This window comes from Sardina pilchardus, chromosome 15, assembly GCF_963854185.1.
Source record: "Sardina pilchardus chromosome 15, fSarPil1.1, whole genome shotgun sequence".
In the NCBI taxonomy this organism is placed as follows: domain Eukaryota; kingdom Metazoa; phylum Chordata; class Actinopteri; order Clupeiformes; family Clupeidae; genus Sardina; species Sardina pilchardus.
Window position 1 is genome coordinate 7,899,740 of NC_085008.1, and position 14,382 is coordinate 7,914,121.

The 14,382-nt window shown below is 44.0% G+C and overlaps 2 protein-coding genes across 2 annotated transcripts in view; one reads left to right on the forward strand and one right to left on the reverse strand.

The window, feature by feature from the left end:
* Positions 1–60: 60 nt before the first annotated feature.
* On the forward strand, positions 61–9,670 carry fsd1 (fibronectin type III and SPRY domain containing 1). The gene is made up of 13 exons (XM_062556109.1): positions 61–199; positions 1,396–1,491; positions 2,152–2,283; positions 3,220–3,321; positions 3,727–3,749; positions 4,175–4,296; positions 4,415–4,624; positions 5,067–5,165; positions 5,887–6,034; positions 6,425–6,507; positions 6,862–7,113; positions 7,631–7,719; positions 8,054–9,670. Exons 1-13 carry the CDS (start codon positions 185–187, stop codon positions 8,162–8,164), a joined length of 1,482 nt encoding a protein of 493 aa, XP_062412093.1. The 5' UTR covers positions 61–184; the 3' UTR covers positions 8,165–9,670.
* Positions 9,671–9,804: 134 nt separating this feature from the next.
* stap2b (signal transducing adaptor family member 2b) overlaps positions 9,805–14,382 on the reverse strand; it is an 8,278-nt gene continuing 3,700 nt past the window's right edge. Inside the window, exons 5-14 of the mRNA XM_062556110.1 lie at positions 14,253–14,382; positions 13,945–14,076; positions 13,296–13,365; positions 12,630–12,732; positions 12,202–12,282; positions 11,765–11,818; positions 11,377–11,487; positions 10,991–11,050; positions 10,753–10,866; positions 9,805–10,492 (exon numbers count right to left, since the gene is read on the reverse strand). The exon at positions 14,253–14,382 is cut by the window's right edge and continues 52 nt beyond it. Coding sequence (XP_062412094.1) covers positions 10,449–10,492; positions 10,753–10,866; positions 10,991–11,050; positions 11,377–11,487; positions 11,765–11,818; positions 12,202–12,282; positions 12,630–12,732; positions 13,296–13,365; positions 13,945–14,076; positions 14,253–14,382 — 899 coding nt within the window. The 3' untranslated portion in view covers positions 9,805–10,448. The remainder of the gene's footprint in view (positions 10,493–10,752; positions 10,867–10,990; positions 11,051–11,376; positions 11,488–11,764; positions 11,819–12,201; positions 12,283–12,629; positions 12,733–13,295; positions 13,366–13,944; positions 14,077–14,252) is intronic.

Consider the following 14,382-nt stretch of genomic DNA (forward strand, 5'->3'; position numbering starts at 1 on the left):
CAGTCCCATCTTCGCACTTGCGCACTTCCAACCATGGCCCTGGACATCAGATGAGGATGCAATGCACCCGGGCAGCATCAGTACCAGAACAGTGAAAGGTTGGGTGTATATTCGCCGCTGAAGAGTGGAAAAGAACTCTCTGTGGACTATTTTATCGCTGCTATTGGCACCTTAAGCGTCCAACATGGGGGAGCACAAGGTAAAATGGGATTGGAAGACATTATTGAATCCATTTCCGTTTCTTCTTTGATTACAAAGACAGCCAAACGCGAAGAAGATGCGAGTGAATACTTTATTAGTCATTGTATACTGTGTTTGGCATTCAGTTGTCGTTATATTTCCCTCTTGCGTAATGCAGTGAAAAGCCGAATCTTTCGAGAAGCAATATGTGAATCAGGTCCTCCGAAATGTATAGCATTCGCGCCACAGTGTTGCAAGACCGGCGCGGGTTGGGTTGTGTTCGTTGCTGGTGGCCGCGCCTGGCCGTGACAGGACATGGACAAAACATCGATTCAGTTTCTAAATTTGTGCCGTGATTCATTCTTTGCCGAGGCCTGGTAGTAAACAGAGAGTTTGGGCCAGATGTGAGCTAATCAAGGCACGTTTTGTGAATGATTTCGGGACGACTGTCTTGCACATCTGTTGTGAATCGCCGAGGCAATGGCGTAAAGCCTCTTCCGTCTGAAGGAGCATTACATTCACTTTTCCTCCCTGAACCGATTAGACGGGCGTGGAGCTGACGTAGACGGGGGCTGAGAATGTAACTGTTCATGTTTAGTCGGGTGCTCATTTGTTTATCGATCGGCTGCTCCATTATCTGCCTTTTCACAGCCAGGAACACGCTTTACTGTAGTCGCATCATTAAATTAAGAATGCGCATTTAGTCGTTGGGCAAGCATCTTTGAAAGCTTTTGTGACATAATGCCAGCCCCGATGAGCGGTCCAGGGAGTGATGCATAGCCTACATCATACCGCACCTACGGCAGATCTGAGATGACAACCTAGAGAAGTCATTTGCAATGCTGAATAATCTCGTAAATGTTCTCAGCTCCTGCAAAGTTATTTGGTGAAATGTGTGTCATTTGCTTGATCATATTGATCTTTCTATTAAAACAGACCGTGCACATATAGCCTACCTACATTTAACCTCTGACGTAGGCCCAGACTGACATATATTTATAATGCAGAATTCCATACCATTTTGTTTCCCTGAATGAAGTCCATTACAGGTCTATCTCTTTTATTAGGCTACTTTACTTTCTTTGAAAAAAAAAAAGCTGTATGGCACTCCTGTCCTGGGATTTATTACATATAACATATGATATCAGATCATTCTGTTAGCAGACTTCAAATGAGTAGTGAGTTCCCTCTTAACTTTCCCATCATCACCAACAGGAGTCTCTTCGGAAGATCATCACAACTTTAGCTCTGAAGAATGATGAGATCCAGAACTTCATCTGCTGTCTCAAGCAAAGCCTGCAGAATTTAGAGGTACTTACAGATTCACCATGAACCTAATTTCCCACCCCGTATGACAACTGACTATGGAATGGAATCTGCCCCAACACAGATCAACTGCTCCTCTCCTAAAAGCATTGCTGAACAACCTTCATTAATTAAATGACTAGTGAGAGACAATCATTTTGAACTTTCTCTCTCTCTCTTAGTTATCACAGTGATTGCTCAACAAGGCAGGTCAGATCAGGGTAGATTCTCTTCATAGCCAGCTGTTGGATAATCCATGGCATATTGATCAAGTCTAATGAATTTCATAAAGTGCCATGCCTTTTGTTCTGATTGCACCCTCCCAATTCTATTACAAGGTTAGAAGGATAGAAGGATGTTTATTTGTCACATGCATATGATTACTAATGTAAAGAATGCAATGCAGTGAAATTGCCAGTTCCTTTGCCTATTGTGCATATGGGGGTTAGTGCCCTATTCGTAGCTGTCTGCTTTAACAGAAGGTCATAGGCAGAACTGAAGCAAGCGTGCTTACTTATATGGTGCACTTTTCGGGAGGGCCAGCTGCAGTGAAATAAGTGATGATATTACAATAAAATCAGGCAGAGGGCCAGAAAGGAAAGGGGTGCTGCTGAGTGTTGCTGGGGTGTTCTCTCATCCCCTGTGCTGTTGTCGTGGTGACTGCAGGCCAACTCCACGCGCGTGCAGGAGGACCTGGAGTCGGAGTTCAGCTCCCTACAGTCAGTGCTGGACGAGCTGAAGGATGGGATGCTCACGCGCATCAAACAGGAGCGAGCCAGCCGCACATATGAGCTCCAGGTGTGTAGGTGTGTGTGTGTGTGTGTGTCTGTGTCTGTGTGTGTGTCTGTGTCTGTGTCTGTGTCTGTGTCTGTGTCTGTGTGTCTGTGTGTGTGTCTCTGTGTGTGTCTGTGTGGTATGTACTGTAGGACTGTCGCATTTTTGTCTATCTATAAATGTCAGCGTTTGCATATTTGTGTACTAGTGGCACGACTCATTCGCAACACTGTACTTTGTGTACTAGTGGGACGACTCATTCACAACACAGTGCAGTACAGTATAGTGACTACTCACTATATGCAGTGCACTATGCAGTCTAGTGAATGAGTGGATTTTCTGGACGCCGGTTGTGTCCACGTGCTCGTCTTTCAAATGTGTGCGCGTTTGTGTGATGTTTTTCCATGCGAGACAGTAAGGCGTAGTGCGAGTGTGTTCAAAGGCCGTAAGATGGGAACACTCTTTCCCTCAGGCTAAGCCTGTTGAGTACAGCATGTGGAGGTTAGCCAGGTGCTCACATGTAGGTGAGAAGGTGCTATGATCAGACCGGAGCTAATCGTCATCCCCATGGGGATTACTCAAACCGAGTTATAATAATCCCCCCTCATCAAAGTGCCCGGTCTCTGCGTGCCAGTCTTCCTCTGCCACTTCAGTGCAGTGCCCGGCTAACGCTGCCATATGTGTACTGTATGTGAGACTGATGGCAGATGCCCAACAGTGAGACACCGCTTGTGTGCCCCTAAAGGAAACACACATGGGCTTCATTAAAATGTGATTAAGATGGCTTTGTGTGGATGATCCGCGTGAGGCCTTCACCGTAATCTTGTATATTGTTATGTCTTAATAATCATTTTTCTACAGAGACTGAGGCAGTGTTTCTTAATTGTTGTCATCATGAATGTTGTATCGGACATGTGGTTTAATTCAGCGTTGTTTCGGGTGGGGGGGGTTCTCTGACAGAATCAGTTGGGTGCCTGCACCAAAGCTCTGGAGAGCTCAGAGGAACTGCTGGAGCTAGCCAATCAGACGATCTGCTCCTCGGAGACAGATGGCTTCACACAGGTACCCAATAGGCTGCTGTTAATCTAAACAACATAATAATGTTGTTTAGACAATTTCATTGGAGTACTGCAGACTGCTGCGTCAAGGAGGAAGTAGTTTTGCTAAACAGGAAGCATAGATGAATGCTTCTGCTCATCATTGTGTCTATAAACCGGCTTCTCTAGTGTTTGTGACAAGCAAAGCTGATTCTTAATTGATAAAAAAAAACTTCAACTGTGTTGTAAATTCCCCTTGTGTTGTTGCTATTCATGTTTTTGTCTGTCTAAATGAAGCTTTCACTCTTTTGGGTCTTTGCACTGTGGGATTTCTTCCTTTGGTCATGATGCAACTCAATATCCTCTTGCTTCTGATCTCTTCTCCCTCTCTCTTCCTTTCCTTGTCCTCTCCCTCTCTGCGTGCTTCCAGGCGGCCAAAGACATTAAGGATAGGTACAGTAACTGCTGTCCATTTACAGAGTATAATCTAGAACCATCTAATCCCATACTCAATCTTAGCCAAAGCAACCAAATCCTCTTAGACGCTCAAACTTTCATTCCACCTGCGGTGTCATCTTCATCATCGTCATCCTCTTGTCATAGGAGTCTTTCAGAGTCTCACTCTTCTCTTCATCCTCCTTGTGTTTTTGTTTTGTTCTGTTTTATGTTCACAGTCTCTCTTTTTGCTATTGTAGTTGTGCAGCATGTGACTTAAACATAAGCCCAATCATGGCCCTTTGTAGACATACTGAATAGATATTTAGTGATGATTTCTGTGATGATTATATCTCCTTGTTTTGTTTGTTATTATGAAGTAGATCTAGGCTAGTTTTAATTTGTGTGTGTTTTTGTTTGTGTTTGTTTGTGTGTGTTTGCAGTGTGACAATGGCACCTGCCTTTCGTTTGTCACTGAAGGCTAAAGTCAATGATAACATGAACCACATGATGGTTGATTTTACCCAAGAGAGAGAGATGCTGCAGGCAATCAAATTTCTCCCAGGTGAGCTGACAGTGTAAACCTCAACTCGACTCTGTGTTCCCTCAGACTTCTTACTGTTCATTTTTAGGATACAGCAGCTACAAATACAGCTACAAATCAACTCTTTTTCTCTCTTTAGTGCCTCCAACTCCAGAGATCCTGGCCTCTGAGTGCCAGGTGTGTGACAACACCGTGGCGGTGGTGTGGGCCTTACCGGAGCCCGACTCCAAAATTGACCACTACGTCCTGGAGCACCGGCGCACCAACCACGAGGGGCCTCCACGGGCCCGAGAGGACTACCCCTGGATGGTGGTGGAGGGCATCCGTGAGACTGAGCACACCCTCACAGGTGAGGACTCTGCCAACTCAATCAGCTCCCTGGGCAATGGAAATCTTAATAATAATAATGAAATTAAAAAAAAAAATGACAGACTACTAACTACATTCACAAGCCACAAAACATATAGGACAGTGTTTCATGCAAGTTCAAAGAAACAAAACCATGTTCATACCATAACTGCCCCAATATATTAACCTCATAGCTGAAGAAAATCAGTGTATAAGCCCTGTATAAGCTAATATGTGGGAAATTACAGTAGCATTTACATTTCTGGAAGTTTTCTTATTGGGTGATAGCACACAACTCTGAGTCACAGAGGTCAGGAGAATCCCCTAGATGCTTGTTTTCCAAGGGTGCCTATTTTTGTGAATCCATATAAATATGACTCAGTGCAGCTTAAAGTTAAAGTTAACACCAAGGTGTTGAAATCATCAATGTTGTCTGTCCTCAGGGCTTCGATTTGACACCCGCTACATGAACTTTCGTGTGAAGGCGTGTAACAAGGCGGTGGCTGGAGAGTTTTCCGAACCGGTCACGCTGGAAACGCACGGTGAGTGCCTAAGACACCGCAGACGTCACAGACAAAACTTCAAGTGAGAGAGGTTCCACCAACGCACTCGTAGTGGAAGTTGTTATCTTACCAGGTCACTTACCAGGTTGAAAGCCACTTGAGTCGCACATGCCGGTTATCCGCATTCTTTCTCTTTGAGCGGTGTGATAGCAGGTGGACTTTGGCGTACGGGTTTGAAAGACTAGTAGTGGCACATAGGAGAGACGTAGAGAACAAGGAAATTAAACGAAAGTTTAGCATATGTATGATACCACCCTTTTTTCCTTGTCTTTTACTGGGTGTGTGATCGCCAACTGATTACCAGTGAAAGCAGTCATGGAACTGATGTTTAATCAGTGTGGAGTGTAAACATGTCACAGATAGCCATAGACCATAGATCTTTTAGAAAGAAGACTTTGATTTTACAATAATGTAAGTTCTTTACTTTATGTTTAAATCAGATGTTTAAATGTCTACAAAGTAGTTGTAGGAAAGGGTGTTTATTATCATGTATATCTGTGCCTTATGCACTTTGTACTATTAGCTACCATGTTCAAAAGTGTTTTTAAACATTTGGTTAATGGAAATATAACACATTTCTCCTATTTCTTCTGTCTTTCAACATTGACAGCTTCAGACCAATCCTGTTAAAAACCCTGCAATCATGTGCTGTCACACTCATCATGTGCTGTTGCCTCCCTTGTGTTTGTGTGTCGTCCAGCCTTCACATTTAAACTGGACGGGGGCTCTTCCCACCAGAACCTGCGGGTAGAGGACCTCAATGTGGAGTGGGACAGCACTGGAGGAAAGATCCAGGAGATGCGCAAGGACAAGAACCGAACCAACTCGCCCATGCATTCCCCCGCCAGGTCTCACGCTCTGCTCCGTCTGTGTCCACTCTGTCTGAGTGGACATTTCATTGTACACTCACATTGATTTAGCAGTCGCTTTTATCCAAAGCGACTACAGCAATTTCCTGTGTATTAGCCGCAGGACAGTGTTTTATGCAAGTTAAAGGAAACAAGACCATATTAATGCCATATTAACTGTTCCCGTGTATTAACCTCATAGCTGAGGAAATTTAGCAAAATCAATGTATAAGCATCGGCTAATAGTAGGTCACTGAGAATCAGACCAGTGGCTTAGTTGTGTTTAGTACGTACTTGTGCCACAGTGCTGTGGCTCAGTCAGTGGTGCACCAGGAAGAGAGATCTCAGCATGGCCCTCTCAGTTTGACCTCTCCTCATTTCCCCTTGCAGATCTGCCATGATGTCTCCAAAGAGAGTCCCTTCTGCCCGAGTGGGCAGAGACCGCTTCACTGCGGAGTCGTACACAGTGCTTGGTAAGGAGGCCAGGAGAACTCATGAACATATTAATGATGACCTCCGAATCATCCATGGCCCTCTTGCTTTCTTTTTGGATGTAGAATGTTACATTTGTTAAGTGACCTTCTATGAAAGGCGCTATATAAATCCAAGTTATTATTATTATTATTATTATTATTTATTATTATTAATAATAATGTTACATTATAAACCTAGAATCTCTACAGCTTTATTCTCAATGCATATCTGCCAAAGAGACATGAAGTCACACACAGTTAAATACATTTGTTCGGAGAGGTATCACTGTTGGATGCACAATTATCAATAGAAGTTACACATCGCTTTGTGCAAATTCTGTGTCCTGTGCTTAGGCGACAGCATGATTGACGCGGGGCAGCAGTACTGGGAGGTGAGCTTCGACAAGGAGAGCAAGGCGTTTGCGGTCGGCGTGGCCCTGCGCTCGCTGGGCCGCTTCGACCAGCTGGGCAAGAGCAACGCCTCCTGGTGCATCCACCTCAACAACTGGCTGCAGCAGAGCCTGACGGCGAAGCACAACAACAAGGCGCGCATGCTGGACTGCCCCATCCCCGACCGCGTCGGCGTGTACTGCAACTACGAGGAGGGTGAGCCCAAAGCACTAATGCTGCTCGGATGCCACAGAACTTCAAAGAACTGTGGTTCCCAATTATGTCTGATACAGCGACTACACTGTTCAACAGAATTCGAAAGAACTATAATGGTTCCCAGTTATGTCTGATACAGCCTACACTGACTACACTGTATTACTGTTGAACCAAAAGCGCCCTGACTGGAGCCTTAGTTTGCAGCTCCACAGAGGAAATTGAAAACATGCAAGTACAGAACTGCTGCTTATGTGTGTCATTTAGCCATTGTTGGACAGGGTGCTACCAGTCTACAACTACTGTTAGTTTATCAATATTCAACAATATACTGTCTGACATATGACCACTTAAATGTGCTTGCAAAGTCCTCAGACAAGGCCTTCAATCATTTTGTCATCAGGTACAGCTTTCTGTCGTGGAGGCACAGCCCATATGAATCCTTATCTCAGCTGTAGAACTGTACAAAGTACAGGGAATATTGAACTTTTACATTTTCCTTTATGCCTTCTTCTTCTAGGAACATTGTCCTTTTACAACGCCAGAACTAAGCTTCTCATCCACACCTTCAGAACTAAGTTCCAGCAGCCTGTCATTCCTGCTTTTATGGTGAGATGTTCCTGCACCGGTGGCAAACATCAATGAATCATTAATTATAGACACATCATTATGGAGGGTAATGGGATAGTTGCACAAAAGGCTCTATTATATACGTCCTTTATCGTAACATGCTAATTTACTAGGCGCCAGCACCCAACTTCCAACCGGGTCTGTGTGTAGACACTAATTACATTAATTATAGTGGCAAGTCCAAACACACCCGGCTCCACAGGAAATAAACAAGCTCACTGAGAGCCTTTTCGTGCAGCTAGTCAATTGTCATGAGCATGAGCATTGTTCCTGACCCTCTTTCCTGACCCATTTGCTCTATCGCCCCCTGTAGGTGTGGAATGGTAGTTTCACGGTGCACACAGGCCTGCAAGTCCCCAGCATCGTACAGTGTGGCCAGAAGAGGAACAGCGGCACCAGCAGCTCCAACGCCAGCCTCACCTAGACCCCAAGAAGCCCCCCCCCCCACGCCCGCACTGCACCGCAGAACCCACAACCGCGTCCCGGATCCTCAGCACCGGGCTGGCACCGGTCCAGGAGCACAAACTCGACCCAGCACACGTACCATGCAGCAGCAGCAGCAGCAGCAGCAGGCGAGGAGACTCCAGTCACTCCATCTTCAACATGTTCACCTGCTCCACCTGTGGCTGGGGTTTTTAGAGGGACGGTGGATGGGGGCGTAGGGTAGTGAAAGAGCAGTGCAGTGCTAGTCTCATTTCATTCAGCGCAATCCTCTGTGCCTTTCAGCTCAATAGAATGGACATTGAGGCCTGCTCACATATGTAAACATATGCTACAAAGATAGGCGCTGTAGGGGTTACAAAGAAAATTGTATTCTGATGTATGTATGTTTATGTGTGTGTATATGTATGTAATGTATGTATGATAAAAGAGTGTGTGTGTGTGTGGCTGTGTGAGTTTGTGTGTATGTCACAAAGGCCAAATAACTCATTTCCAATCTTACAACTGTGTTGATCAACCGAAGTTATGTTAACATTTCATTGGGATTTGCACTACTTTTAAATGCAACTGAAAAGCATGTTAATGTAACTTTGTTGTGCCGCACTGTCCGAACCTTCTCGTAGCGTAGATATATTACACGCTGAATGTTGCGAATCATAAAGCCTATAACTCTACCAGCTGCTTTTCACTACACTTCAGAACTGTTTTACGGTCATAGATATACCAGGTAGCACAGCCGCCTGCTTGTAAACATTTGAATAGCGTTCAACCTCAAAACTGAATGTATTTATTTCAATATTGCCAACTCAAATGCAAAGTAGATGAATCAGAGCAGGGCAGTAAGCAGGCATTTGGCCTGTAGTCCAGTTAAGGGGCCCCTGCGTGTATGTCAGCTGTAGTGTAGTATTACCCCTGTAGCCTCTTGAATGGAAAACAAAGAACAAAGAACAGCAACACTTTAGCCTGCATCGACTTCCTCATGGTAGATCATAATGCTACCGTCAGGATTTGTCATTCAAGGAATCCTAAACATTTGAAGATGGTACACAGTCAAGTCACAGATGTCACAGAATTTGTTGGGTGTGTCAGCTGATCTTTCCTATTGTTTTTCTTTTTTTTAGAAAAAAAAACAGCATTTCAACTGAAGTTCCCTAAAAAAAACACAATTAGAGACGTGCAGTACGGTGTTGTGGGAGATCCTGCATCTGTGTAACAGTTTGAAGCCCTCTTGTGCATTTTATATCTAAACCTAAGAAATGTGTGTGTAATTCTCAGATACAGTCTTAGACAGAACTGTGTTGATCCCATGAAGGTGTTATGTATGCCTTCAAAGATCAAGTTCACTTAAAGATCTTCAAGGAAGTGTTCAATTATTTTTTTGAATGCCTGTTTGTTCACCATTGCGGATGTGTATTCTAATCTTACACCTAGAATGGCAGCCAGGGTGATGTAATAGTCATAATTGTACGTTTCCAGTAATGCAATGATGATTGGCAATATTGTGTGACCGCTTCAGAGCTTCCCATAACCCTGGATTTTAATCAAATGTCCTCTTGCTAAGGGCCGCAAAAAATATCACGTTGTACAGTCTTAATTTTACACAATATTTGCCACACTTGTTAATTCAATAAAGTCAGTAAGATGACATGTTTTTATTCCTACAATCTCTGAATTACAGTATACACCTCTGAAGGACAGTAGAAATACATAGCTAACTAGCCACACACTGAGCCATACAAAGTATACACACAGGTTAGACAGTTGGCTCTGTTGAGCTTAATTGAAAATACTAAGACCATAATTAATCAAGGTGGAGTTCTGATCAATAGCAGCAACCATAACGTAACACCATAAACAAGACATTGTGACATTTACATGCTGATCTACAGACTTTGATTGACTTCATAGTTGTGTGAGAAGAGAGATGACGAGGCATTCATCTTCTGCACCAGAGAGAGGGGATGACTCAGCCAGCTGAGTTACAAAAGAGAGGCACTTGACCAGACACAAAGGCATCTGATCTCAGTGGTGTTACATCCAGTGTAAGGCCCATGACAAATTAAAACTGCAATGGTTTGGAATGTCCACTGTTAGGTTTTCGCTTCAAACACTGGAACTGGAACACAATTATGCGTCTACCCCTGGTCTTCCAAAGAGAGAGAGAGAGAGCGTGGTGTGGGAGACGAGAGAGTTGTGTGAAAATAAGGTGAGCCTCGGTCAGGCCCTAGGACGCTTCAGCCAGAATCTCCACTATCCACTACAGCAAGTCAGGATTCTTTGGCACGCCTTTGCTCCAGTTTCCTTTGAAGCTCTGCAGAAAAAGATAGCAACAAATCAGAGGTGCTTATTGCAACTGTTATCTTATTATTACATGTTAGACTTGGGTGGTGCTCAATCTTGATATGATAATGAATCGTAAATATAATTGATCGCATGTTGAAACTGATGCCCAACACCAAATCAAACCAAAAACATTTAAATAGTATCCATATACACTCAAATAAATACCGCACACTCTCTCTACAATAAAAGTCATTAGTAAAATCCCATAGAATGAGACATTTAATGTACCTGATGTGAGTGCTAAGTTCTGCATGTTCATGATGGGTGTGCTTGCACCTATAACTCCCCGGGGGGGAGCAACTGGGAGGGGTTTCGGGGGTTTCAGAGCTGGTCTCCCAGGTCCTGCATGTTACACATTTATTATAGTTACGGCCATGAAAACTATTCAAGATTCAAAATATGTTTCCCATATAGGAATTAATAGGGAGAAGCAGGTATCATATCGTAAGGTAGCGGGAGTGCTCACCTGAAAGGCTTTTCAAATCAGCAGGCAGAGTATGTTGTTGAACCAACGGGGGACGGTTAGCTAAAAGAAGCCAAGGACACACTTATCACACATCAACAAAAGAGCATGACCAGGTTCAACTGACTGAACAGAACAAGAATTCATTACGGAAGCTTTGTACACATTTGACACAAAAATATCTTTGGTCTGATTTTATCATTCGTAATGACAGGTGTTTGTTTATGAGGTATTAAAACCAGATGAACTAAGATGAATTCCCTGTCAGTAACAGCTTCTGAGAAAATACTTCACATAGCACAAATATGGGTAGTCTTCTCATTGTGTTTTTGTGTGTGACTGTTTACACAGCCCAAGAAAACAAGGCAGGTTTTTTTTTTTTTTTTTACTTTTCGGAGGTGGTATGGGTTGCCGTGGCAGGGGTTGAGGTGGCAGAGTCTCCCTTCTTGGTGGTAGAACTTCCTCCTCCTCCTCCTCCTCCTCCTCCTCTAACCCGTCACCTGAAACGTCAAACAAACATCAGAAACCTCACCTCAGGGACTAAATCATTCTGCACCGCTTGCACTGCTGATGAGGGGCAGAGGCAATAGCAGAGATGCATGTGAGTCTGGTGGCTTATGGTCTAAGGCAGATGCACAGGTCTACTGCGGGTACTTATCTGGTTAAAAATATAAATGTTTACATTCCTTCCGCTGTATTTACTAATGATTAGGAGTACACTTTATTAGTGTGATGGTCTGTGGAAAGGTGTTTTAGATGTTTAGATGTGACACTCACTTGGGTTCAGGTAGATGTTCTCCTCAAAGTCCGCCTCTGGGCTCGGCTCACGCTCTGCGGGGAAATGGCAATAAAGACACACAAATCACTCAACAGGCACCTTTACTTGGCAACATGCCTATTGATAAGGCAAACAAAAGCCTGACGTGTTCTTTGTGTGTGTGTGTGTGTGTGTGTGTGTGTGTGTGTGTGTGTGTGTGTGTGTATACGTGTGTGTGTGTGTGTGTGTGTGTGTGTGTGTATACGTGTGTGTGTGTGTGTGTGTGTGTGTGTGTGTGTGTGTATGTGTGTGTGTGTGTGTGTGTGTGTGTGTGTGTGTGTGTGTGTGTGTGTCTGTGTGTGTCTGTGTGCGTATGAGAGAGAGGAAGTTTGAGTGAAAGAGCATGCATCTATGTGAGAAAAGAATGTGTGTGTGTGGGAAGCCAAGATTCCCATACCTGGCATGAAGGGGAATTTACGATGAGGAGAAACCGATTGCATACTCTTCTCTCCATTCTCCTGATTGGCTTGGACAAACGCTGTGAGACAGAGCAACACAAAACTTACACTCTGATATTCTGCAACTTGCACTACATGTTCAAGATGGTGTCTGTGTATTTGTATTTTCTGTGTATTTGTTCTATGTATTTGTACAATCAGTTTCTGTGTATTTGTACAGCAGGTTCTGAAATACACTAGTCTGGAAAGACACTTGTTTTTGTTTACACGTCAAAAAAACTAACAGTGGTGCCTTATACACAAACAGAGGAACTTTGAGTAACAGAACTTTGAAGAGGAAGTGTACGAAGTATACCGTGGTAATTCATGGTAACTGTTTTATGTGATGACGCGTTTGTATTCCTGCATACAATCAAGAATGACTTACTGATATTCTCCTCATAGGGCTCGTCCAGTATAAAGGGCTGTAATGCTCCAGCCGTCTTCTCCACCAGGCAGCTGACAACGGCATGTAACGTCGCACAGTGAATCTGTGAAGATCCGTAACAGGTTATAAAATTAATCTTAATGTGAATCCTTTTAAATGATCAAAGGCTTGAATAAATCTGTTGTGGTGGGTAACAATAATTAATCACTAGAGAAACATTAACTTCAGAAAACATAGCAGTTGTGTTTACACAGTATCCTGGGCAATGACCTCTGGACACTGTTCAAAGACCAGGAATTACAGCTCACTGCTTATTCTCTGGTTATACAACATGACCAGAGACAATGCTGTCATTACTGTCCAGCGGGATCATTTAGTAAGATGTACAATCTTGAATGAGATCAAAACCAACAAGCAGACTGTTTATTCTGTATGGACTTCAGAGAACTGAGGGACCAAACTAAATCACAAACACCTGAGGTTTGTGAATGTGAAGCATGTGAAGACTATGACAGGTGCGGCCTACTTCCTTGTAGAGTTTACTGGAACAAGAGGGTTTGATAATTTACTCAGAAACTCATCGGAGGAATGTATTTGTCTACCTTTGTCTATGTATTTGTTCAGCCCAAAGAGCTCGGGAGTCGGGACTGCTATGGGACTACTCACCGGGTTCTCAACATCGATGTAAAATCCACCTCCCGACTTCCGGCTAACTCGATAGTGCTTGAACATAGACCTGTAGGAGGCAAGAGAACAAAGGCAATCTGTCACAAAAGGGTGATACCAAGATAATACCTAACAATAAATCTGTATTCCTCGCTATGAGCAGCAGACATGACACCGGATATTCTATTGATGCGACGTCAGCAATGACTGTGTCTCTCCTGTAAGGATTTTGCCCCTTCACAATGTACCAGAAAGAACACTGGAAAGAGTGAAGCTAAGGCTGAAGATACTATGTATTTCCCACATTAGGCCTCAACCAAAAATGACATCTATGCTACCGGTCTAGTGTAGGCATTGATTGGAGAGAACATGGAGTGTACATGAGTGTACATGAGAGTTTTTAATATGTGAGGCTATTGCATGCATTAAGTGTTGTGTACTTTATGAGGGAGCGAGAGAGACTATACTGTATACATGTCTGTTTGTATGGTGTGTGTGTGTGTGTGTGTGTGTGTGTGTGTGTGTGTGTGTGTGTGTGTGTGTGTGTGTGTGTGTGTGTGTGTGTGTGTGTGTGTGTGTGTGTGTGTGTGTGTGTGTGTGTGTGTGTGTGTATGTGTCCCTGTGTCCCTGTGTCCCTGTGTGTATATACCCATTGAGGTCTTGGCGTGTGGTGATGGCAAAAGAGGTTCCGTCTCTGCCCGGCCTCAGTAGTAGGTTGCCTCTCTCTGGGTTCCTTTCCAGAAGAATCTCTGCCTCTGTGCGCGACACCGTCTCAAAACACCTGACAGAGATAAACACAAACACTTTCACATAGAGTAAACACACAGCAACTCACTCACACACTCATTTCAGCATATTAGCTTATCAGCAAATGTGCTATTGCTGAACACCTAAACCCATTCATTTAAATGTGCACACATGCCTCACACAGTACAACTCCACAACAGCACAACTTACGCCGGCATTTCCGACACCACTGGGAGGTAGAGCGGTGACGAGGCACCGGCCGTGTACTTTGTGGGAACGGGTGGGGGCGTGGAGGACGTATGCGCCTTCCGCCTCTCCTTCTCCTTATCCACGGCCTCCT

What these genes read in the sequence shown, in the direction of transcription:
- fsd1 (XM_062556109.1), top strand. An exon ending in GGAGTCGTACACAGTGCTTG is followed by an intron (nt 6,508 to 6,861) that starts GTAAGGAGGCCA and finishes TCCTGTGCTTAG; the next exon opens with GCGACAGCATGATTGACGCG. An exon ending in CTGTCATTCCTGCTTTTATG is followed by an intron (nt 7,720 to 8,053) that starts GTGAGATGTTCC and finishes CGCCCCCTGTAG; the next exon opens with GTGTGGAATGGTAGTTTCAC.